General features: G+C 40.1%; 1 protein-coding gene across 1 annotated transcript in view; it reads left to right on the top strand.

Moving 5' to 3' along the window:
* The first annotated feature begins 2,969 nt into the window (after positions 1–2,969).
* The window catches only part of DOCK8 (dedicator of cytokinesis 8), a 158,174-nt gene continuing 133,770 nt past the window's right edge, over positions 2,970–27,373 (top strand). Inside the window, exons 1-3 of the mRNA XM_052644492.1 lie at positions 2,970–3,112; positions 5,809–5,880; positions 24,027–24,150. Coding sequence (XP_052500452.1) covers positions 2,985–3,112; positions 5,809–5,880; positions 24,027–24,150 — 324 coding nt within the window. The 5' untranslated portion in view covers positions 2,970–2,984. The remainder of the gene's footprint in view (positions 3,113–5,808; positions 5,881–24,026; positions 24,151–27,373) is intronic.

Below are 27,373 nucleotides of genomic sequence, written 5' to 3'. Positions count from 1 at the left end.
ACTTCCATTGTATAATCATAAGGGATTTGATTTAGGTCATACCTAAATGGTCTAGTGGTTTTCCCTACTTTCTTCAATTTAAGTCTGAATTTGGCAATAAGGAGTTCATGATCTGAGCCACAGTGAGCTCCTGGTCTTGTTTTTGCTGACTGTATAGAGCTTCTCTATCTTTGGCTCAAAGAATATAATCAATCTGATTTCAGTGTTGACCATCTGGTGATGTCCATGTGTGGGGTCTTCTCTTGTGTCGTTGGAAGAGGGTGTTTGCTATAACCAGTGCATTTTCTTGTCAAAACTCTATTATTCTTTGCCCTGCTTCATTCTCAAGCAGGAATGGAAGCTTCTACTTACTAATTATTAGCGCTAGTATCCACATTGCTGCCGATTTTGCTTCAGTGTAATTTTCCAGTGTATCTTTTCAATGCCTCTGCTTAAATAATTGATATTCCTTATGATAAATTTATATTTAGTATTATTTTAATGAATGAATTCACGATTATTAATTTGAGGAGCCGTTCTCATGGGAAGTTCAGAGTAGAGCTTGTGCGTGGTAGTAAATGGATTTTTAACTGTCTTCTAAACACACTTTGCTGTCTCATGGTTTAATTATTTCTGGAAATCTAGATTGCATACAGAACCTGCAAGAGAAAGCAAAATTAGGAGTCTCCCTCAATTTGAATTCCACATGGACTACTTCCCAGCTATGTAGTCATACCTGGGTGAATTATTAAATTTCTAGCCTTCAGTGTCCTCATCTGTAAAATAAAACCTTACAGAGTTCTGGTGAGGATTAAATAAGATAATGTCTAGAATGACATCTTCTTGGCATGTAGTGCTCAACAACTTCTAGTTCAAGGGTATAAAGTTAACAGTAATAAGGTGAATTGTGCAAACAGTACAGCCTCTTCATTTCAAGGTGAAGTCATTTCAGTCCCTTTCCCTGAATTCTGTGCCATGTTGTGGTAGGGAGTGGGAAAGTCTGCTTTCTTTTGGGGGGTTGGTCTCATGACAGTCTACAGTAGATTTGTTTTGTGGTTCTGTGCATGTATAATGCCTGTTGTTCCCCTTGGCAGATGTCAACAGTGTCTTTTTGCAAACTCTGTCCCCACCTGCTTCTGCATAGGCTGACCCCAGGCTCTCTGAGCCTGCTGCTGGCCCCAGCTGCTTTATTTGGAGAGACCCACTCTAAGAACTGTGCTCTTCTTCTTAGTGACCTCCAGGTCCCCAGTCAGAGCCCAGGGAGACTTCTGTGTCCTCAGTCATGCCTCATAGAGCCTTGGGCTACCAGGGGAGTGTCTTTGCTCTCTCCTAGTGAAGGATTTCCTGTTCCCTTCCCTTCTGCCTCTTTGATCCAGCTGCCATAGGGCATTATGTGAGCCAGCCCTTCAAGAATCTCAGACAAGGAAGGCCTGTGTTTGCTCCCTTGTCAGCTTTGTCCTCACCCTTCCCTATGTCACTTGCGTCTCCACCACTACCAGGGACACAGAGGTGAGAGGAGACAGGGCAAGTCACACTTACATTCTCTAATCTTCTTGCCTCTTCCATGACACTTTCTTCCCCTTCTCCAACCTGGAGCCTTACATCTAGTCTGGTGTACGGTTTCAGGATGATGAAAAACCGGTTTTGTCAGCACTTTCTTTGGATCTGTCCTTGTTTCAGAGCGAGACAGTACAAGTCAAGAATCTGGGGTGTTTGCTGGACTGATGACTCCAAATAGTCTGCCATAAATGAATGCCATGGAGCTGCTGCTGCTGCTGTTGTTATTACCACTACTTCTACCACTACTACACACATCAACTTGATCTAAATTATCTTTATTCCATTAAGGCAGTGGTTTCCTAAGTCTAAGTGAGTTTCACAAGGTAGAAAAAGTATTTGTTGAATTGCCAACTGTTTCTTTTACCACCTGGTGGCTCAGAGGGTAAAGAATCAGCCTGCAGTGTGGGAGACCCGGGTTCAGTCCCTGGGTTGGGAAGATTCCTTGCAAAAGGGAATGTCTGGAGTATTCCAGTATTCCTGCCTGGAGAATCCTGTGGGCAGAGGAGCCTGGTGGGTTACAGTCCAGGGGGTCGAAAAATGTTGGACGTGACTGAGAGACTAACACTTTCATACATTTTCTTTTATCACCTGAGGAAAATTAATTTTTAAATTGCCATCTATTTTTAACATTTTTCCCCCACCCCACTGTGGAAGGATATAATTGAAGAGCAAAAAAAAAAAAAAAAAAAAGACAAACAAACACCAAAACAAAAATCAACATCAAAAAGTCCCTCCAAAACAATCCTTTTAAAGCAAGTACATTTAGCCTTACGAATACTTAGCCCATTGTCCTTAGTTTGCTCGTTTAAGTGCAGTCAGTGACAGTTTCTTCCCTGCCAGCACCAGGCAGCCCAGCAGTATTTGGAAATCACTGCCTTGGAGTGTCCCAGCTACCCAGGCTGGTTCACTGTGGGCTGTGATTACGAATGAAGTGCTTTCAAGAATCAGTGTAGAGGATGACTCAGGCCAAATAAAACACTGTACCTGAATACTCTGAGTTGACTTTACCTGAATTTCTAGAAAATTGCCTGCAGTTCGCTGCTTCACTATATTTGGGTAAACACGGCCTCAGAGAGCTTTGGCAAGAGAAATTATAAAAATGCAGCAAAACCTTGTGATTTCATTTTGGATCTCCTTAGGAATCCTCATCAAGATGCAATTAAACAGAGAAAAATTCTGCCTTGGGGTGTGATTTTAATTACTCACCGTGTTCTGACTTGACTCTCCACGCTGCGTTTCTTTTCCTTTCCGTATCACCGCTTCTATGTTTGACATCTTCTCTAAACACAGCCCCACTTAGCTGGGAGGAGAGGGAGGGCAAGGCATGCATCTACTGTCACCTTAGCGCTTTTATCCCAAACCGTGTGGGAACGTCCTTGTCCTTTCCTTGCCCCTAGCCTCAGTTCTATGACCCAGTGGAGCCAGTGGACTTTGAAGGACTTCTGATGACACACCTGAACAGCCTGGATGTGGAGCTTGCCCAGGAGCTGGGAGACTTCTCCGAGGACGACTTGGATGTGGTGTTCACGCCGAAGGAATGTCGAACTTTGCAGCCCTCTTTGCCGGAGGAAGGGTAAATTGTTTTTTGAAAATGTGGATGGGATTATGACTGTCGTGACTGTTCGTGGTAAGGGGGAGATACCCTAATTCTGGACTTTCTTACAAGTGACACTATTCAAATCTATCAAGATGTGCAGGATAACTTCTATGGTACTATCACTTCCAGGTAGATAGTTTTTGAATTGGTTTGACCAAAGGCTTTGAAAAGCCGCTTGGGGTCTAAGACAGTTAAAGGACTGCAGTGGTACAAAATGGACTGCTTAAGAAGAAGTGAAGAGCGCAGGCTCTAGACCCAGACTGCCCAGGTGTCAGCTCAGTGACCATGGATGTCATGAGACCTCAGGAAATCTTAGTTTCTGAAAATAATAATCACTGAACTGCTTCCATTCAGAAGCATTTTAATTGTTTCCCATATATGAGACTGGATCAAGTCACAAAAGTAAGTTCAATCCACTTTTCTTGAGCATCTCCTATGTACTGAGAACAGGGATAGAAAGATGAATAAGGCCAAGTTCCTGCTTTTGAAGCAAGTTTTGTCAAGTGGAAAAACAATGGGGAAAGCTCTGTAGTGTGAATATGTGAATAGCTACTTTAGGTTGAGTTTCTTCAGTGGGTTAATCCATGTAGTTATAGGTGTGGGCATTGGTATCAAATTATGGAATTATTTTTAGATGTAACATCTTTATTTCCATAGTGTAGAAAGCAGTGTCTCTTTGGAGGTTTAAGGTGAGCTTTTATTTGCATTCATTTTCTAAAGCAGATTAAGATTCACATCCTTCTGGACATTTTCAACCTTCTCTTCTTTCCCAAAAAGTCCTGGAAAAGGTATCGTGAAACAAGCCGCTGCCCTCATTACCCGGGGATATTTCAGTTTTAGTTTGGATTTTATTTCATCACCATTTAGGAAGTTGGATGACAATGACATGGTATTATTTTGACCCTTTGTTCTTTGTTTAGATAGTTCTTATTCACATAGAAGAGCTGACCACATTCTCAGCTCTTAACATTTTGAAGACACTCACTTCCCAGAAAACAAAATCATGGTGATCCTTGGGAAACATTCTTCCCTGTCGTCAGTCCATTTGTTCAGATGTGACTCTCACATTGGTAACATCTATTATTGTTACCTTTGGTAGAGAATCATTTAGTTTTATTTCTTTGTGTAAAATATATGGTTGTCTTCAAATGAGATCAGAATCTTGGGAAAGCCTGTTTAAAATACAGTCAGTTTACATGTAGGAGGATTCTTCTTTTGAAATTTGATAGAAGAGATAATTTTTTCCTACCATCAGTTTTTGAGCATAATATTGCCCTGTCACCAGAATTGATAACTAACACATTATCTGTCTGATGGCTTTCAAAATCTCTGCTGTTTCAATTGTTGCCCAAAAGTCTGGTGTATAATTAAAGCCCGGGAAAGTATCATCATGATCAGAGCAAACAGCAGCTGACTCCTGTTGGACCCACTTGCCTACCTAGGAACTCGGTGTTGAGGTGTGATAGTGTAGTGGGTGTAAGCCTACACTCCCAAGTGAACATCCTGGGTCAAGTCCCTGCTCTTCCACTTGCTGAGTGACTTTGAGCAAGATGTTTTCATCTCCTCCCTCTGCAAAATGGGAATAATATTAGTGCCTGTTCTGTGGAGCTGACTGACATTGACTGAATCAATACACATAGAGGGATTGCCCTAGAGCCTAGTGCAGAAGGAATGGCACACGAATGTGACCTGCCACAGGAAGGTCTCACTATGTGCCAGACACTCATCTCAGAACCTCACAGACTGACTTCATCTTTGTCACAGCTCTCCCAAGGAGCACTGCATGACTACCGTCACCACGTATGATGAGGAAACTGAGAAGGGTTCAGTGATTGGCCCAAGGTCACATAAGGAATAAGGAATGGGGCTGGGGTTTGGGTGGTTAGGGCCCAGAGACCACACATCTGACGTTTACAATATTCCGTCTAAAACTAGCAGGCAGTTCACAAGGCAGGTACTGTCCATCTTTTTACAAACCAGAAAATGATAACTTAGAGCATTCAGACCCGTTTATCTGTAGTACCAACACATTTGGAAGAACAGCAAAACGACACAAAACAAAACAAAACAAAAACCCACCTTTGCTATTGTGGGCAATAAAAATGATTTCCAATTTCCAAACTCTGAAGTATTCCAAGAGTCTCTCTCACGACTCACTCTATACCAGTAGACAAAAGCCACCCGACTTAGTAATCACCAACCAAAGCCAGGGCCTGTCAGCTCCCGAAAGCACAAGACAACTCCTCTCTCATGGACTTCCAAAAAGAAAACATGCAAGTCCTAACGGTTACACATGAGCAAAAATATGCGCATATCACCCTTGGGACAGGTTGGTGTCTGTCTGTACTTATTCTTCTGCTTTCTGTGTGATTACAGCTGGCTCTACCTGTCTTGTGTCAGAATGCCTTCAGGGATAGGTATAGTCTAACACGGTTCTCTGTAATAAAGAAAGTGCACAGAGCCTAAAATGCCAACATGTTTGTCTCATCAAAGTAAAACTGTTACTGCCTTAGGAATATTTCAGATGCTTGAAACGATTGGAAAACAACACCCTTCCCATTCTCAGTTGATACGGCTTTGAAATCATGCTGCTCTCCTTGGTTATGATAAAGGATTGCTTTATTGTTTTTACCTGGTGGTAACTTGTTTCATGTTTTTTTCCATCTCACTAGGGTTGAACTTGACCCACACGTCAGGGACTGTGTTCAGACCTATATTCGGGAGTGGCTAATTGTGAATCGGAAGTAAGTTCATTTTTTTCCCTCTTCACTTGTATATTTACTTTATATTGTTAGCTTTTTTTGATAACTTTAAAAAAATTAATAAACTTTTAAAAAACAGTTGAGGCTGATAAGAAAATTGATTAGAAAGAAATACTGAGAATTCTCAAACACTACGTCTTACGCATTTCCCTCTATTTTTAACATATTGGGATATATATTTTTTTGTCCTTAAATGGCCATGACTATTGATTTGGAGATTATAAATAAATTTTACCATAAAGGTAAATTTGCAAATACAAAATCCATTAATAGTGAGGATTTTACTATATTTTGTATCACTCTTCTGCTCAAACACCTTCTAAGGTGCCCTATTTTCTGCTGTATCAAATATAAACACCACCTGCTTGCCTTTCAAGGATTTTAACAATCTGGCTCTACTCTATCTACTGAAACTATATCACTTAACTCCTGGAGCCCCATCCTTTCTCTGGGCTGGCCTCTTTCTCACCGTTGGCCCATGTGACCAACTCAGTCCTTCCCCCACAACCTTTGCTCTTGCTGTCTCCCCTCTGGGCATGCCGTCTCTTCTTTCATCTATCTTCCAAATCCTACCTGTGGATAAAAGGTCAAATCAAATTTTTCTTGTGCAACTTTCTCTGATTAATTTATCCTTCCTTGATAGAATTTTACCTAAGTATGGAACATTTGATACAATTGATGAGCCAGTGTTGATACATTATTATTAACTAAATTCCGTAGTCTACTATAAGGCTTATTTTTTATGTTGTACATTCTGTGGTTTTGACAAGTGTATAATGACGTTTATCTGCCACTGGAGTATCATCCTGAATTGTTTCACGGTCGTAAAAATTCCCTGTGTGCCGTCTGGTCATCCCTTCGCGGCAACCACTTATGTTTCTTCCGTGTCCCTCTATGTCTTTTTGTGACTTGATAGCTCATTTTGTATTTTGCTGGATAATATTCCACTGCATGGATTTACTCATAGTTTTATTTATCCACTCACCTATTGATAAAGGACAGAAATGGTAGGGACCTAACAGAAGCAAAAGATACTAAGAGGAGGTGGCAGGTATACACGGAAGAACTGTACAGGAAAGATCTTCACGACCCAGATAATCACGATGGTGTGATCACTCACCTAGAGCCAGACATCCTGGAATGTGAAGTCAAGTGGGCCTTAGGAAGCATCACTACAAACAAAGCTAGTGGAGGTGATGGAATTCCAGCTGAACTATTTCAAATCCTGAAAGATGACGCTGTGAAAGTGCTGCACTCAATATGCCAGCAAATTTAGAAAACTCAGCAGTGGCCACAGGACTGGAAAAGATCAGTTTTCATTCCAATCCCAAAGAAAGGCAATGCCAAAGAATGCTCAAACTACTGCACAATTGCACTCATCTCACACGCTAGTAAAGTAATGCTCAAAATTCTCCAAGCCAGGCTTCAGCAATACGTGAACCGTGAACTTCCTGATGTTCAAGCTGGTTTTAGAAAAGACAGAGGAACCAGAGATCAAATTGCCAACATCTGCTGGATCATGGCAAAGGCAAGAGAATTCCAGAAAAAACATCTATTTCTGCTTTATTGACTATGCCAAAGCCTTTGACTGTGTGGATCACAATAAACTGTGGAAAATTCTGAAAGAGACGGGAATACCAGACCACCTGACTTGCCTCTTGAGAAACCTGTATGCAGGTCAGGAACCAACAGTTAGAACTGGACATGGAACAACAGACTGGTTCCTAATAGGAAAAGGAGTAGGTCAAGGCTGTATTGTCACCCTGCTTATTTAACTTCTATGCAGAGTACATCATGAGAAATGCTGGGCTGGAAGAAACACAAGGTGGAATCAAGATTGCCAGGAGAAATATCAATAACCTCAGATATGCAGATGACACCACCCTTATGGCAGAAAGTGAAGAGGAACTAAAAAGCTTCTTGATGAAAGTGAAAGAGGAGAGTGAAAAAGTTGGCTTAAAGCTCAACATTCAGAAAACGAAGATCATGGCATCTGGTCCCATCACTTCATGGCAGATAGATGGGGAAACAGTGGAAACAGTGGCTGACTATTTTTCTGGGCTCCAAAATCACTGCAGATGGTGATTGCAGCAATGAAATTAAAAGACGCTTACTCCTTGGAAGGAAAGTTATGACAGCATATTCAAAAGCAGAGACATTACTTTGCCAGCAAAGATCCGTCTAGTCAAAGCTATGGTTTTTCCAGTGGTCATGTATGGATGTAAGAGTTGGACTATAAAGAAAGCTGAGCACCGAAGAATTGGTGCTTTTGAACTGTAGTGTTGGAGAAGACTCTTGAGACTCCCTTGGACTGCAAGAAAATCCAACCAGTCCATCCTAAAGGAGATCAGTCCTGGGTGTTCATTGGAAGGATTGATGTTGAGGCTGAAACTCCAATACTTTGGCCACCTGATGCTAAGTAAGAGCTGACCCATTGGGAAGAAACCCTGATGCTGGGAAAGATTGAGGGCAAGAGGAGAAGGGGACGACAGAGGATGAGATGGTTGGATGGCATCATCGACTCTATGGACATGGGTTTGGGTGCACTCTGGGAGTTGGTGATGGACAGGAAGGCCTGGCGTGCTGGAGTTCGTGGGGTTGCAGAGTCGGACACTACTGAGCAACTGAACTGAACTGAATTGAAGGAGAAAGTTACATTTTAAACACAAAGAATAGAGATCTTTTGTTTCTATTCTGATGAATTTCTGGGGGGGGGTGTAGGGGTTAATGAATCAAAATTTGACCTCAGATTTAAAGGTAACATTTAAATTTGTGACCAAGAAATAAATTGCTTGCTAGTCACTGTTGGCTCAGTCGAAAAAGAAGCTGCCTGCAATGCAGGAGACCTGGGTTTGATCCCTGGGTTGAGAAGATACCCTGGAGAAGGGAATGACAACCCTCTCCAGTAGTCTTGCCTAGAAAGTCTGATGGACAGAGGAGCCTGGTGAGCTATATAGTCTATGGGGTTGCAAAGAGTCAGACATGACTGAGTGACTAATACTTTCACTTTCTAGTAAAAAACGTCCTTCTCTCTTGGGTTCATCAGATGTTCTTTGATATTGTCCTGAGCTTTATGTCTCCATGCCAGTGACCTTGACAGTTGCCTCTAATGAGAAACATCTACCCACGCTAGAATTCTCAATGTGTTTGTGTATACATGTTAGGGAGCTGGCTGGGTAGAGTCAGCAATAGGGGGCACACTCCACTCACCTGGCTAGAGAAACATCAGAGAGCCTGATGTGTGACAACATATAAGTAATTTGGAATTCTTATTTCCTCACCTCTCTTATACTCCAGTAAGAATTTTTTTCTGTGGAATAAATGATGAAAGACTTTGGAGACTGGGTTTTATCCAGCTCCTGGAAATGTGCCATTGAATTTGTGCTGATGTGTTTCGGAGCAATGTCAGTAATGCATACTATTTTCAGTAGCTGACAAATAGAAAGCTTTGCTTGTATGAAGTAATTAAGAGAAAGGTGTTAATCTATTGTCTATTCTGAAGTGAATGGAAAATCAAGTTTGCTGGGCAGTCAGATAAGATTATACTTTGCTGATAATAAATAAAAGATTTCAGAACAAGTTGTTCTCATGCTTTTAAATGTTATAATTAGAGATACTTTCTGGGTATGAAGGTTCTAAAAAAATCTGAGAAGGCCAATAAATAGAAGGGTCCATTTTGCTACATTTGGTTTTTATTTTCTGTTTGGAACAGTGCACTTTTTCATTCTTCATGGCAATTCCCATTGGAATTTTTTTTCTCTATCTTAAACAAACTTAAAGGACTCTTCTTAGAATACTCATTGTAAAAATTTTAGAGATCATAGGGAAACAAGAAAACTCAAGTTCACTATAGACAGATAACCATCATTAACATTTGATGTGTTACCTTTGAATCATATTTCTTTGTTTATATTTATATAAAACTTAAGTCAGATTATTATTTGCAGCATGTTTTTTCAGTCTTTGCAGTAAGTGATAATTAGCTCTTTGCTATTCAATATTTTCTCCAACAGTTTTTAATAATTGTATAATATACATAGATACAAAAATTTATTTAACCAATTTTCGTGTTTAGATGATTCCCTGTTTTTCAGTGTTATACCCAGCAGAGCAACATTCTTGTGTTTAGTTGTGATTTTTTTCCTTTGGAACAAATTCCTATAAGAGGAGTTTCTGTGTTTAAGTATATGCACAAATTTAAGGATTTGGGAATAAGATATCAGAGAGATTATTAACAATATATGCATGAATCCTCAAGAATATTGGATGTTTTCTTTTCATAAATTTCTAATTTTTGTGAAAAGGTAGTCTTTTATTTGCATTCCTTTGGTTATTTAGATTTGGTATCTTTTTTCTGTAAATTTGCTGACCATTTGTAAGTTTTCCTTGGTGCTCTGCTTATTCATTAAATTCAGGTATCTCTATTAATGTTTTTGTCTGGTCATGTTTATCTCTAGGACTGCTTTCATTTGCTAAAACACTAACTCTTTGTCTTTCATATGATACAAATTCCTTACCCAGGAATACTTTTTTAACATTTAAAATTATTTATTAATGAAATCTATATTAGCAAGTTTCCTAATGGTTTATATTTTTGCTGTCATGCTTAAATTTAATCCACAAACCTAATATTATTTACTAAGAATTTTGGATTAAAATGTTAATCTAGACAGTTAGCCCCTTTGATTATTGCTTCTGTTCCCTTGTGTGTCTCTACTTGTTTTTATCTCTTCTGTAGGAACAGTAATTATTCATATATTTATTCTATTCAAGCTTTGTGTCTTTTTATTTTCACAAAACAAAGCAATGTCTGTTTTAACATTATGTTTGGCAACATATAGAAGATCAAACTTGTCATTGGCTCTGTTATCTTCACATTTGGCTAGTGGACCAATCTGTTTCCCAGAAATTAGCTAATGGATAGGTAGAAGTGTGCAACTTTGAAACTCATTGTCAGTTTCTGGAAAGCTTTGACTAGTGTTTTACTGAGAAAGCATCCTTTTCTACTATTTGACCCTTTGGTATGCTAAATCTGATACTCTAACATAAAGGCTATAATTTCTAGCACACACCCCTCCCAGGATCATTCTACCCTCATGTGTATCCATAATACTTTATTTGCAAGGAGCATCCAGTACGTTATTGCCAGATGCCCTTCATCTCCTAACTCTACATATGTTTTAGGCTGGTTGTTTTCTGTGAGTTGTTTTTATATGGTTGCCGATTGATGGTAGAAAGAGAAAGGCAAGGAAGGTGGTGGTTCTGGTGATGGTTCATGTCAGTAAAACCAGGTGGAACCTGTGAGTGGCTTCGTAGATAAACCACTACAATGAAGAAGGAGAATTTAGATTTCTGACTATTATTATAGACATTGACTAATCAGGGACTGGCAAGAAGGAAAGTACGAATGCTATCCTCTATGTTCCCCTTTGGGGAGACAAAGTATGGTACATCCTTTTCCTTCTAGCTTCATTGGATCCACAGAAATTCTGTCTACACTTAGGCATTATGTTTTCTGTTTTGGTGAGTTTCCGTTTTTCTGTGTCTTCATAGGCTGGGAAGTTGGAGGAAGTCACATAATGGTTCCTGACCAGTTGTTAATTGATGATTAATGAGCTTTCATCTTAATTTGTTATTTTATGTGTCAAATAGTGTGTGCCTGTTTTGAAAGAAACCAAGCAATAAGGAGTGTACTAAGTAGAAAGAAATCAAGCAGTAAGGAGTGTACAAAGTAAAACACTAGTCTCTTGCCTCACTAATCGCTTGCTCCCTGTCCTCTTCAACTCACTCTTCTTTTTAAAACTTTTTCTCAGATTTATTTTTTATTGAAGTAACATTAGCCTATAGCATTGTATGTTTTACATATACAATGTTATATTTCTCTTTCTATGTATGCTACAGTATGCTCACTACCAAAATAATTGGTTTCTATCCGTCACCATATGGTTGATCACCTTTACTCATTTCATCCTCCATTTGCCCCTAACCCTCCACCAGTCTGTTCTCTATGTTTTGGAGAGTTTTTTGTTTTCTTTCTACCAACTCTAAACTGCATAGAGATCATTGAGTAGCCTTCCAGATCCTCTTTTAATCCCCTCACACACACATATGAATACTTATAGTTTATATAAATATTTATATATGCCAAATATATACACACATACATATTTTACATACTTGCATAATTGTTTTCAATAATGTGTTTGGCATCTTCCCATATCAAAGACCTATCTGTCCCTTTCTTTTAAAATGCTGCCTGGCATTCCAGGTGCGAAGGAATATATTGTAAATTATTGACTTCTTTTCTGTTGTTAGACACTGCAGTTGTCTCCATTTTTCATGATATAAATGATACCATAATGAAAATCCATTCACATTTGCCTCTACACATGTTTGAATATTTCTGAAGGTAGAAATGGAACCATATGAAACTGCCCTTTCCCCCCATATCCTTGCCAATGCTGGATATTATTGATTAAACTAAAACTTGAATTCCTCTAATCTTATTCTAGTTATTGTTTTTAAACTGGAAGCTATTGCTGCTGCTGCTACTAAGTCGCTTCAGTCATGTCCGACTCTGTGCGACCCCATAGACGGCAGCCCACAGGCTCCTCCGTACCTGGGATTCTCCAGGCAAGAATACTGGATTGGGTTGCCATTTCCTTCTCCAGTGCATGTATGCATGCTAAGTCACTTCAGTCGTGTCCAACTCTGTGCAACCCCATGGACAGCAGCCCACCAGGCTCCTCTGTCCACAGGATTCTCCAGGCAAGAATACTGGAAGCTGTTATACTCACTTTAATAAGATTGTTTTCTATCATGGAGTTTTCTTCTCTTACTCATCCTAAAATCCCAGTTAAATATACACCTACCATACACCCTTTTCTCCTTTGCCTTTTGCTTCTCTTCTTTTCATAGCTATTTGTAAGCGCTCCTCAGACAACCATTTTGCCTTTCTTTTTCTTGGGGATGGTCTTGATCACTGCCTTCTGTACAGTGTCACAAACCTCCATCCATAGTTCTTCAGGCACTCTGTCTATCAGATCTAATCCCTTCAAATCTATTTGTCACTCCCGCTGTATAATCGTAAGGGATTTGATTTAGGTCATACCTGAATGGTCTAGTGGTTTTCCCTACTTTATTCAATTTCAGTCTGAATTTGGCAATAAGGAGTTCATGATCCGAGCCACAGTCAGCTCTCGGACTTGCTTTTGCTGACAGTATAGAGCTTCTCCATCTTTGGCTGCAAAGAATGTCAGTTCAGTTTGGTTCAGTCACTCAGTCATGTCCGACTCTTTGTGACCCCATGGACTGCAGCACGCCAGGCCTCCCTATCCATAACCAACATCTGGAGTTTACTCAAACTCATGTCTTTTGAGTCGGTGATATCATCCAACCGTCTCATCCTCTGTTGTCCCCTTCTCCTCCCACCTTCAATCTTTCCCAGCATCAGGGTCTTTTCAAGTGAGTCACTTCTGCTCATCAGGTGGCCAAATATTGCAGTTTCAGCTTCAGCATCAATCCTTCCAATGAATAGTCAAGACTGGTTTCCTTCAGGATGGACTGGTTGGATCTCCTTGCCGTCCAAGAGACTCTCAGGAGTCTTCTCCAACACCACAATTCAAAAGCATCAATTCTTCGGCACTCAGCTTTCTTTATAGTCCAATTCTCACATCCATATATGACCACTGGAAAAACCATAGCTTTGACTAGACGGACCTTTTTGGCAAAGTAATGTCTTTGCTTTTTAGTATGCTATCTAGGTTGGTCATAGATTTTCTTCCAAGGAGCATGAATATCTTAGCTATTGTAAATAGTGCTGCAGTGAATATAGGGTATATGTATCTTTTCAAATTGGAGTTTTCTCCAAATATATGCCTAGGAGTGGGATTGCTGGATCATATGGTGGTTCTGTTATCAGTTTTTAAAGAAGCCTCTATACTGTTTTTCACAGTGGCCCCACCAACAGTGTAGGAAGGTGTGTGGAGACCTTTTCAAGCAATATTTCATAAGAAGTGACTCTTTGAAAAATTTATGAAAATGATTTTGGTTCCAGTTTGCTCTAAGTGTGCAAATGGTAGTGATAAAAACAGAGTAGATTTATGTGTGACTACGCTCCATTTTATAATATTTATTTTCTACTTTCTAACAGATTGTTGAGAGAGAGCCTCATATGGAATTTCATAAACTTGCTAGCTTTTTCAAAGTTATTTTCACCAATATAAATAGATCCAGCAACATGTATGTGTAAGCTGGTTGGGTAGGCTTTTCTAGTGTATGAAATCCTTAGGGGACTGTCCCTCGTGATTCAAATAAAAAGCTTCATATGATCTAATGTTCTGGCACAAAACCACCCAACTCAAAATAGTGGAAAATACAGGCAAATTCTAAGTTGCTTCCTAAGATTATACTGCCCTAAATGACCACACACTGAATTAGTGAATGTTTTTCCTGAGAAATCAAATTTTAAGGGGAAAAGTTCCAAAAGGAATTAACTAACATTAATTTGTTCTAAGATGGAAAGAAAAGTGTGAATTAAAATTCATAGTTCACACGTGCCCTTTGTCTTTCTTAGGACATGTGTACCTTAGAGGATATTGATGTCATAAATTCAGTATCACATGCTTCTTCATGGGGAAACTTGCATGGGCCACAGAAATAAAAATCAGGAAACAACCTAGTTTAAGATCTTATGCACACATAACCAGAACTTGGAGACCAGAACTATATCTGCTTTAGCTTTCTTTACTGTTTCATAAAATACACAACTTATTTCCAAATATGCTTGCTTGTGAGTGAACCCCCACAAATCCCCTCCCCAGCACACACACAGGTACAGCCATACGCCTGCCCTCCACCTTTCTTTCGTCATCTCTCTCCGTGCCTCTGTTTCTCCATCAGGTATGGGCATGGCCATGAGGTGAATTCTAGGACATTTCCCCCAGATTTAAAGATAAAGAGTTATATCTATGATTTAAAAGTAAAGAGTTTATACACTATATCTGAAGAAATTCATATCAGATTTTATCCTCAAAAGAAGCTTAAATCTAGGAGAAATGAGACTTTCTGGCTGTTGTTCTTTTGCTATTTTATGTAAGTGGATGCTTTCTTTTCTGTCCTTGGTTTTAGAATGTTTTCTGAAGTCCTTTACATGGATCCCCAAAGACATAAAAAATAGGCATTTTTTTTTAAAATGAGGTACAGAATAGTGTTAAAAATTCATTTCACAACATTTCTACTCTAACCCTATATCTGTGCCAGCCCTCAGGGTTTGGGGATGAAAGCATGGAGACTAGATGTATTCCATGACTATGGATTTGAAACCAGAGCAAACTGTGCTCCCCTTCCTCATTCTAGATTTAGCATCTACTTCCCCATTTTAACATCTCAGAAGGTTGCAGAGCTGCCGGGTGGCAGCGCGGGTAAAGCTGGCTGGAGAGGAGAGGCCAAGGATTGGCAAGCATGTAAAGATGACTCATTTCAGAAGTGCCAGCCACAGAAGGCAGAAACCACCATGAAGTAGGTAGTGAGACTGATGGCTGAGTGCCACCAGCTACCAGAGTGCCAGCCTCATTACCCGCTCGGGCATCTGAGCCAAAGAAAGCCATGTTCCTGTTGAACCTATTTGCAGACAAGAAAGAGGCAGAGAAGTAGCCAAGTGGTAGAAGACTCATTCTCATGAAACGAGCATAGTCTATTCTTTGTCCAGAGAACTGTGTTCCTTTTTTTCAAATGCTGCTGCCGCTGCTGCTGAGTCACTTCAGTCGTGTCTGACTCTCTGCGACTGCATAGACAGCAGCCCACCAGGCTCCCCTGTCCCTGGGATTCTCCAGGCAAGAACACTGGAGTGGGTTGCCACTTCCTTCTCCAGTGCATGAAAGTGAAAAGTGAAAGTGAAGTCGCTCAGTCGTGTCCGACTCCTAGTCGGACTTAGTGACCACATGGACTGCAACCTACCAAGCTTCTCCGTCCATGGGATTTTCCAGGCAAGAGTACTGGAGGGGGTGCCATTGCCTTCTCCTTTTTCAAATACTACTGTTACACGTATGGGGACAATCCAAAGACCAAACATATTTTGAGACCGTTCTCTTTAGGGACAGTGTGGTGGAGTACACAGAATCTGGACCATAGAAACTGGGCCTTGGGTCCAGATGCTGGCCCCTTGTGTAATGGCTGTGAGACCCTGGGCAAGTGGCGTAATCTCTCTGAACCACAGTTTCCTCAAGTGTGAAATGATAGGGGGAAATGGTGCTCACTTTGAAGGCCTGTGTAAGGATTAGAAAACAATGCATGTTCCCTTTCTTCTTTTTCCTCTTTCCCTTCCTATACCCTTTTCTCTTTCTTTCCTCTCCTTTGTTGTACAATTTGGTGTGAAAACCATCAGAACAAGTTAGCTATCCCTGCCTCAGGATAAAAATGCGGCAGGCCAGATGAGCTGAGAGGGCCCAAATAAGGAGCTGAAGGCCAGACAGGGTGAGGAGGGCGCACATTCAGGAGGCCTGTGAGGCACAGAGAATCAGAACCTACGTGGTGTGAGGAGGGTGTGTGAGCCTGGGGCGGCCTGGCATGTGCTAACAGAGCAGACATTCTGAGTGGAATGAGGGGAGCACACACGCGGAGGGGAAGCCTACCTGGAGGGGTCAGAGTCCGGTCAAGGATGTCCTTGTTGGGCGGGAGTGTCGCCTGGCACTAAGCGTCAGCATCACAGGGACAACCTGGTGCAGGGTGTCAGAGTCAGAATTTTAGGGAGGCAGCTGGGTTGGAGGGGTTGATGTTGGCAATGGTTACATATAAGGGGAGTGATATGTATTAGGGACAGTAGGTGGCAGATTTTTTTACTGCCTGAGAAGTTAAAAATATGGAAAGGAAGAAAACTTGAATGGATACTGTGATGTCAGATTGAGATCGCAAGGATCAACATGAATTCCTGGCTTTCAGCCCACACATGCGTAATCACACTCACATACCCTCCCTACTTAACTCTGTTCACTGAAAAGACATAGGAGGATCAATACTTTCATAGCAATAATCACACCCAACACCAGCATCTTGGCTCCTAAGAATCATTTTCCACTAAAAAGAATCACAACTTCTTGGAGAAATGACTGATACCAGATATGAGAGAAAGAAAAAAAGTAAGATCACCTTGGAATGTCTTGAGATGGAAAGTAGGATGTGATCAGTGCCTGCTGCGGACATGTGAAAAAGACGTAAGAGCAGCTGAAGGGATTCACCCTGGTCAAATTAAGGATGATTAGAGCACCAAAATAAGTAATAATAGAAATGGAGTAGGATATGTTGAATAAAATAGGAAACTATGAATCTGTAACGATACAGATAAATAAGCTGAAAGCTCGATGAGGCATGAGGCATTTACAATAATCAAACCCAAGTGGAGGGACTTTCTAAAATATAACAGGCCTAAAATTTCAAGGTCATGAAAGTCAAGGAAACACTGAGGAACTGTTCCACAGTAAATAAGACTAAAGGCATATGACATGCATGACTTTGGATAAGATCCTTTTGCTCTAAAAGGCATTTCACATTTGGTGAAATCTGAATGGGGTCTGAAGATTAGGTGGTGGCGTGCTGTGATTCATGGGGTCGCAAAGAGTCGGACAGGACTGAGCAACTGAACTGAACTGAACTGAATGTGTCAGTGTTAATTTCCTGAATGTGATGGTTGCATACTAATTATGATGGATAATGCCCTTGTTTATAGCATATGCTCAGTTTCTGACTCTTTCCAGCCCCATGGACTGTAGTCTGCCAGGCTCCTCTGTCCATGGAATTTTCCAGGCAAGAATACCTATTCTTGCCATGGCAAGGTAGCAAGAATACCTGTTCATGGCAAGGTAGCAAGAATACTGGAACAGGTTGGATACTGGATCCTCTAGGGGGATTTTCCCAATCCAGGGATGGAACCTGAGCCTCTTGAGTCTCCTGCATCTCCTGTATTGGTCAGCGGACTCTTTATCATCAGTGCCACCTGGGAAGCCCTTGTTTGTAGAAATGACACACTAAAGTATTCAGGGGTAATGGAGAATTAGGTCAACTACTTACTCTCAAATGGCTTGGGAGAGGGAAAAGGCTTTTCTACTATATTTTCAATTTTTCTATAAATTTGAAATTGTTTCAAAATAAAAGGAAATTAATATATGTTAGGTGCCTGGCATTGTAATAAAGATCGTTAGTATGTACCTTTTGCCACCCCATGCATTTATTTCACAGCTGCTTTGAGTATATAGGAGCTGTTGTGCCCAAAGACATTTGAGCAATTCACTCTGCCTCAGTCCCTAACCTTCCACTTTGGGTTGGTTGGTAATAAGCAGTGCCCGACTAGCACAGCAGCACTGGTACAAGGGGTATCATAGTCCCATTTCTTGCCTCGAAGTGGGATAGTAGGACAACTCTGCAATGTGAACATTCCAGAGTACCCTGTGTATAATGCCAATAATTTATCTGAGCCTGCTTGCTTAGTTGACTCCTTCTGCTTCTCCATCTCTCTTACAGGCTTTTCTTTTCCAAAAGTGCATACTCTCAAAAGTCATGTGCACTTGAGTCCTTGTCTCAGGCTCAGTTTCTAAGGAATCTCAGCTAAGACAATCACTAGTCCAAGAAATGATAGCTGTATTAGCATCAATGATAATACCATTAGATGCAATACTGGTGCATGTACTACAGATCTGCTGCTGCTGCTGCTAAGTCGCTTCAGTCGTGTCCGACTGTGCGATCCAGAGACAGCAGCCCACCAGGCTCCCCAGTCCCTGGGATTCTCCAGGCAAGAACACTGCAGTGGGTTGCCATTTCCTTCTCCAATGCATGAAAGTGAAAAGTGAAAGTGAAGTCGCTCAGTTGTGTCTGATTCTGAGCAACCCCATGGACTGCAGCCCACCAGGCTCCTCCGTCCATGGGATTTTCCAGGCAAGAGTACTCGAGTGGGATGTCATTGCCTTCTCCAACTATAGATCTAAATACCCTTAATTTGTGGATATGTTGAATTTAAAATCTCCTAACATGCGAAGAGTTGACTCATTGGAAAAGACTCTGATGCTGGGAAGGATTGGAGGCAGGAGGAGAAGGGGACGATAGAGGATGAGGTGGTTGGATGGCATCACTGACTCGATGGACGTGAGTCTGAGTGAACTCTGGGAGTTGGTGATGGACAGGGAGGCCTGGCGTGCTGCGATACATGGGGTCGCAAAGAGTCAGACACGACTGAGCAACTGAACTGAACTGAACCGAACATCTCTATTTCCCTATGTTATTTCTATATGGGACATTTACTTTCTTACCAAAACCAAAAGTAGAACTCTGAAAAGCGTTCACTTTAGGATTCCACTACTAGAATTCTCCCTCCAAATAAACACCTGCATGCGGCTGTTTTCCTGGTTAAACTTGTTCCATTTCACTCCTTCCAGGAAGTCTTTGTGGATTTCCTTTCCCAGGTGTGTTGCCAAAATCTATGATTTAAATTGGAATTGGAAATTCCAGTTTTCTGATGTGTTAGTAGCTATGGCTCTCAGTGAGGGTAGTTGAGGTTTCTGTTTTTTATCATCTCAATGCCTAGGGTGGACTACTGCTTTTCACACCCTGAAGTGCATTGGACATCACACACTATGAAGGATTGTCCCAAATTCAGCATCCAACACAATGATCACATGTCCTTCTGGACATTCAGGGCCGTGAAAATCCAATCTGTAAATATCTGAGTCAAGCCTGTATGCCTTCTTACAAATAGTTTTGGACTGAATTTTCCAAGGAAACAGCTTTCATGTAAACATAGGGGAAATTAAGCTTCATGCTGGTTAGAGCTCTACAGGAGTTTCCCCCCATTTTAGAAATCACATTACTGCCAGCAGCGCTGCTTCGTGGTGTTTGAGTCACCCATACAGCATGTCTGTATTGGTTTTGTAGGTGTTATATTGACAGCAATTCTTCCCACAGGTGCAAACAGCTATTTCATTATATTCTCTGGTGCAGTCGTGTCCAATCATTTGCATATTTACACACATGCTGTTTTATGTATAATGTTTCTTTTATTTCTCAATAAATAACAGCTGGGACATTTTTATGGACTTCTAAAAATAAGGAAGTCGAGTTATAAAGATGGCATTATTAAGTATTTGTTATAGAGAAAGACGATGGTGAGTCTGAGAGATTTGAAAACCCTGGTGTGAGAGGACTATGATATGACTATTTGCTTGTTAGAGTTTCATTTGTTCTCCCATTCAACAAAAGTTTAGATAATACCTCCTGAGGAATACACAGGAATCCTAGCTCAAAGGAATCTGTGTCTTTGGCAAAGTCATAGTCTAGTGAGGAAGAGCACATATTTAGCAGGGGAGGTAAAAATTCAGACAAGTAATTAGACTGTAATATAGAGCATGATGAGAGCTTGTACGAGAAGTACAAGCAACATGCTTTGAAAATTCACAGAAGGAAGCTGTTAATTCTGGCCAGGTCAGGGAAGGCGGGTGCAAGGGCTGGCCTGTGAATTGGGCTTTCGTGGGAGTGGATTTGTGGGGATGGGGAATCTGCGCATAACAGGTCAAGAGTGGCTCGGTGATTTCCACAGCTGGATTGCTGTTTGTAACTGTAGAGGCTGATGAGCCTGGATGGCTTTCCATACTTTTAGAAAGCAAACAGCTAAGCACCTTGACAGCCAGCATAAGAAATGCATGTCATAATAAGCAATTATTGATCAGGGAGACATTTTTATGGTGTTTTGGGAGTAACTGAATTATATGCACTGATGTGTTTGAATTATAATTGTTTACCAGTTCACTGGGAGTAAAATACGGAGTAATAAAACAGATGATACCCCATTCCTTGATATCCCAGCTCTCCTTGAGCACGACCTTCCTTCAGAATTACCTTAATCACCCAGGATGAAAGACAAAGTCTAAGGGCTTTTATGATGCTGCTCATAACACTCATCAAATGTTTCACTGTGGATAATAGACCAAGAATAAATAGCATGTAAACAAGTTTAATTACTTGAGAGCTCCACTCTCCACCAAGACACCAAATACATTCTTAAGTTATTCTCTCTTTAGTTCATTAAAGAAAATTACAGAGGAAATAATGATTAAAATATTTACTGTTACCCAAAGGATGGCAGTAAATAGCAATCCGTACAAAATTACCAAAATATATGGAAATAAGATGAGATAAACACGCAGCCATGGCACTGTCTATTCATTATATTTATTAATCATTTTCAGAAGTCATGAAGAGAAAAAGCATGATTTTTAGAGTGGAGACAATAAACTTTGTGCCATAGACAGTAAAAAGGTGGAATGGAATTATTAAAGGCATAATTCCGGTCTAAGTAACACAGACAAACATTTCAAGTAGGAAAATACATTTCTCTCAAAAGGAATTCATGAATTTTGTGCTTCTGTGCAATTTCATCTTTCCCTAGTACATTAAAAATCTAGAAGTTTCCCCTCTCCTTCATGAACACACTATTTGTCTGATTTAAAAGTCTCAATTATAGAACCTGAGTGGCAAATGTCCTATGGCATTATGAGAGTGGGAAGGAACGCAAATGGCCATTACTCCACTCCCCTGCCCCCTAAGTGGGATTCAAAGCCATTATCATAGCTAGCAAGGACATAAAAGACTATCCCTGGATATTACAGAGAAATGTAATATCAGCAAGGAGATAATTGAGGAATAAAATAGCAACTAAATCAGTGTTTGACTGTATGGTTATGGATAACAGAGGCATGTCCGTAGAAAACTAAGTGGCTTCATTAAGTATGGTCCTCCAGAGAAAAGTAGTTTTTTCCCTGTGATGCCTTAAAACACGAGAAAAAGTTTGGGGTTCATTCCTCTGATATACTGATTTAAGTGCTTTTTCTGAAGTCCTCAGAATGAAAGGAATATTTTGGATTGGTTGAATTGGAACTAGAATAGCCCTAAAATGCAATTCTTAAGATTTTTCAAATTTTCTCTTTATTCCGTGAATATATCATTGTAGTGCCTTGCCTATCATGAAAGATTTCCCATGGACCGTTATGGTAAAGGAAATCTTCAACAACACTGAGTTGTACCCTTTTTTCCCTTTGCTTATAATATCTTACTTATTGGTCTAGTTTAGATTCTTCGTCAGTTGACAGGGACAATTGAATGATGTTCTCTAATACCATTTAATAAACATCAAGTAGTTGCAGATATTTATTGAATTATTGCCATAAGCCAAGAAATTTTGTTTTACATATGTGAATGTATTTATTGCATGCAATAGAACTGATGAAGTAGGTATTAGTTTAATTCCTATTATTCTGATAACAAAATTGAGACACAAAAAAATAGAGTAATTTACCCTAGGTCATACAGCTTGTAAACTGTGGAGCCAGGACTTGAATCCTTTACTCCTGCTCAACAAAACCCATCATTCTGTAAAGCAATATAATAAACCATAGCAAAGTAGCAGACCTTACATTTAATGAGTATTGAGTGTAAACAGTATCCTAATCAATGTCAGGCATAATCCTAAACCTCTATCCATTGATTTTTAGGTAATTGTAATTCATGGTTTTTAGATTACAGTTCTGTGAGTTTTGACAAATGCATACAGTTGTGTAACCACTATTCCAATCAAGACACAGAACAGTCCCAGTACCCGCCCCCCTAAATTGCCCCAGGCCTCTTGCGGTCACTGTCTTAACCCCCAGACTCTGGCAGCCACTGATCTCTTTTCTGTCACTATAACTTTTGCTTTTCCAGAATGTCATGTAAATGGAATCATGCAGTTATCTTTTTTTTTCCTGACTCCTTTCACTTAGTATTGAATACTTGCTCTGTGCCCCCGTGCATAACCCAACATTTCACCCCTCCCAAAGAGTTATAAACTGTATTTGGATTATTGCTAGTAGCTCTCTTACATTTCCTGCTTTGCCTGTCTTCTCTTTGATCTTCGTAATAAATCCTAACCTCATTTTATATCCTTTTACCAGCTTCCTCGATGGGTTTGTAATAGTGTGGGAAATCAAACAAGATGGGTGCATGTTTGTGTGGTTGAGTTTGTAGCATGTTTTCCAAGAAGGCTTTGAGTCATAAAAATAGGGAATGCACATGTTGGTTTCTATAGTTATTATTTGACAGCTTATATCTGTTGCCCTTTTTTCTAGCTTCTTTTGTCTAACTGCCATTTTGTCTAACTTCTTTCTCCAATGACAGTGCTAGACATTACATTAAACCCTTTCCATAGCAACACATTTTTTAAAAAATTGAAGTGTAATTGATGTACAATAGTGTGTTAGCTTCAAGTGTATAGCAAAGTAATTTAGTTATATATGTATATCTATTTATATATGTATGTTTCAGAATATTTTTCACTATAGGTGATTATAAGATATTAAATACAATGTCCCGTGCTATACAGTAAATCCTTGTTGCTTATCTATTTTATATGTAGTAGTTTGTTAATCCCATACTCCTAATTTATTCTTTCCCCCTTTCCCCTTTAGTAACTTTGTTTTTCTATGCCTGTCAATCTGTTTTTGTTTTGTATATAGATTCATTTGTATTATATTTTACATTCCATATATGTGATATCGTATATTTGCAACACTTATTAAAATAACTTTAATAACATGCATGGAGTAGCAATTGAGGATGGTAGCAAAGATTTTCGGTACATAGGTCATTTAATTCTATTTTTCTTAACCACATCCTGCCTTTTTTATTCTTTACTAAGAACATTGATTTGAAGATTAAATGTTTTCCTCTATTTTTATCTTCAAATGACCTTTATTCCCTGCTTCTGCACTTTGCTAGATTTATTCCAGCCTCTTCCACTGGGGTCATAGTTCAGCTTCAGCTTGGAGCCAAATGCCCCACAGCTGAAATGACCACACCTCTGAAATGGCATTTTCCCAGGCCACCCCTGCCTTTAATAGTGAGCCATCGAAGAGGCAAATTTGTATCTCTTTACAACAGAGCCTTGTGTTAGGCCTGGTGCACAATTAGATGTGAAGAATTACAATTGGTCCTCTCTTTGCAAGATCTTTCAGAACCATGTCTGCACTTAAGCCATTACTTTTATTTTTAGACTAATGATTTTGCCTCTCTCTCTCTTCCTCCTTCTGTCTCTTATTTCATAACAACAATGAAAGGAACCAAGGAAGTTCAGACATTTGCAGCTTTAAAAAGACTGGATCCCGAAAAGATTTTCACAAGACGCTTCAGAAACAGACGTTTGAGTCAGAAACCTTGGAGAGCAGTGAACCCAGCGCTCAGGTATTTCCTATCAACAAACACGGTTGCCAGGTTACTGGACTGTTCTGCCGTGGCGTGCTGTTGATTTTTAAAAAACTAATATAAAGGCTAGACTCATAGAATATTAGAATAGAAGGAGCTCTACCACTTAGTCAGTGATATTTTCTTCATACTTGTTTTTAGCTATATAAATTGGTGTTCAAATAAAAGTAGATAAAAGTGGAGGGGCTCTAACTTGGGGGGTGGATTTGGGCCCATCCCTGTAATGATTCTGGCAGATACTCAGGGGTGCCCCCACGCCTCAGGCAGCCTGCAGTGCGATTGAAAACTCCACCCTGGGGCAGACTGCCTGGCTCTCTCTCTGATGCTACCACATACCTACTCTACAATCTCAGACAGGATAACTCAACTCTCTGGTCTTCAATTTCTTTCCCTGGAAAACGAGGATGATCAAAGTACACAACCGGTAAAGTTGTTTGAGTATTAAATGAGTTGATAGGTGTGAAGCATTTAAGACAGTGCCGGCTCACACTTTGTGTCCAACGAATGTGGTTATTATTATTATTACTATTACAAAGTAGTTACAGTTTAAAAGTCAGTACTCTATACACCTGTTTTCATAGCAGCATTATTCACAGCAGCCAAAAGGTGGAAACAACCAAGTGTCCATGGACAGATGAAGAGATAAACTGAATGTGGCATATCCATACAATGGAGTATTGCGTGTGTGTGCTAAGTGGCTTCAGTCATGTTCGACTCTTGTGACTCTATGGACTGTAGCCCACCAGGCTCCTCTGTCCATGGGATTTTCCAGGCAAGAACACTGGAGTGGGTGCCATGCCCTCCTCAAGGAGATCTTCCCGATCCAGGGATTGAACCCCCATTACTTAGGTCTCCTGCATTGGCAGGCGAGCTCTTTACCCCTAGCACCACTTGGGAAGTTACGGTGGAGTAGTTATTCAGCCTTAAAAAGGGGGGAAATTCTGACACATATTCTACGACGTGGATGAACCTTGAAGACGTTACACTAAGTGAAATAAGCCAGTTACAAAAGAATCAATACTGTATGATTCCATTTATATGAGGTACCTCGAATAATCAGATTCATAGATGTATAAAGTTAAAATGGTAGTTAGCAGAGGCTGCAGAGAGGTAGGAATGAGGAGTTCTTGTTTAATGGGTATAGAGTTTCTGTTTTACAAAACGAAGAGTTCTGGAGACTGGTTGTACAACAATATAAACGTACTTAATATTACTGAGCTGTACACTAAAAAATGATGAAATTTTTATATTACATGTATACTTACCACAATTTACAAAAGATTTTAAAAGCCGGTGCTCTGGTCCAGTCTGTCCATTTTATAGGTTAAAAAAATAAAGCATAGAGGAAGAAATGTGTAAGTTTGCATAGGACTTCTAAACCAGTATAGTTTTCAACTTTCAGGTACCCTCATAACACAAGCATCTCACATGCTGAATATGACTAGAGGTTTTAGATAATACCTATTTCAGACTACAGCCAGGCTGACTACTTATCTCTGCAGAGAAATCAGGCATCATTTCTGGAGCTGAATCTGGTGGGGTTACTGAAACACGGAATATCTGTATGCCATCCTCTATGGGAAATTTCAGGGGGTTTTCATTGGTAATTTTGACTGAATTCTGCTTTCATCATGTAGATGACCAACTAAATTGTTCCCTTGTTTCAGTCAGACAGAAACCACAAACTAGATATTTCCTCTGAAGAAATTTTACATAGGGAATTAGTCAAATGTATTTTTGAGGACTGAGAGCACCAAAAAGGAACATTGAAGTCTTACAGAAATTGTAACTACAAGAAATAGCACACCACTCTAGAGCTGGGGTCTGTGGCAGTGAGTCTCAAACCTAAGTGTCATTGGAATCCCCCTGAAGGGCTTGTTTGAACACAGATTGCTGGCCACACTCCAGAGTTTCTGTTCTACTGCAGCTGGAGTGGGGACTTGAGAATTTGCATTTCTCATGAGCATTCCCTAGGAAATACTGTTGGTCCCAGGACTGTTTGAGAACCATGGGTCTAGTGGGAGGAGCTTGGAGTTATCAGAACCTGCAAGCTCAGAAGAGAGGTCTCAGAGCTGGGACTCAAATACCTGAGGAGGGGGCATAGCCTAGCCAGTGGTGTCATCAGAGGAAAGACCTCACAAGCGCTGAGAGTCTGGACTCAGGCCTCCTGGGAGAAAGAATTGCCCAGTTAATGCTGGTACCTCCAAGGAAGGTCAGATGAGGGTTTTTCTCAAAGTGCTGGAAGAAACAGAAAACTAGAAGCAACTGCCACTACCAAGATGAGAAGACCTGCAGGCAGAGAGGAAGCAGCCAGGCTCTTCTCCCTCCCCCAGCGATGCAGAACCTAAAGGGAGAAGTAGCGAAGCAGAAACAGGATTTGCTAAACGCAGAGCCAGCGTCACAGAGCAGAGTAAAGGGTGGCTTCAAAAGGTGCATGAGCAGCACACGCGTTCCTCACTCCTCCAGCACACCGAGTCAGTGGCTGGGTTTCAGAGGCAAGTTATACAGAAGTGTGTGTTTTTAAGTATTAAACTAATACGCATCACGGAGAGATGGTCAGACAGGCAGCATCTTCCCTTTCAGTCATTCTTAGGAACCTTTTTGAGTGGAATTGTGAAGTCAAATGCCTGAATTTGCATAATTTCTATATATATATATACATATATATATGATATGACTCCATAGTACAAATATATTTCATAAAAATTTGATGATATAATATTATTTAACTTCTTCTTATTAACAAGAAAATATACTATGATCATCTTTCTCTTCTAATGACAGCATATTCTTCTTTTTGTTTAAAGGCTGAATAAACAGCCTCATTCTATTGTATGAAAGTTCCAAAATCTCTTAATCTTAAAACTTTCTTTTTTTGAGGGGATGCTTAAGTTGTTTTTATTATTTTGTTACTACAGGCAGTGTTCCAGAGATACTCTTGTCCTCATACCTTTGTTTACTTGTCCAGTTGTGGCCTTTAAATAAATTCTGGAGACAGATACAGATGTTGATTCTTTTAAAGAGTCTTAGGTAACCCAAATAATTTTCCCAAGAATCTTACAAATTCTAAGATGAACAAAATTTTTAATAACTTCAATGTTAATATTGGTTAATATTGTGTGTGAATGTGATTGTTAACACATTCAGTTTAGATAAAATTTATGACCTAAGAGAGCAGGACTTTTATGAGGTAGACAGATAT

The sequence above is a fragment of the Budorcas taxicolor genome, chromosome 8 (genome assembly GCF_023091745.1).
Source record: "Budorcas taxicolor isolate Tak-1 chromosome 8, Takin1.1, whole genome shotgun sequence".
Lineage (NCBI taxonomy): Eukaryota > Metazoa > Chordata > Mammalia > Artiodactyla > Bovidae > Budorcas > Budorcas taxicolor.
The sequence above is the reverse complement of the archived record's forward strand: the minus strand, read 5'-3'. Positions and strand labels throughout refer to the sequence as shown.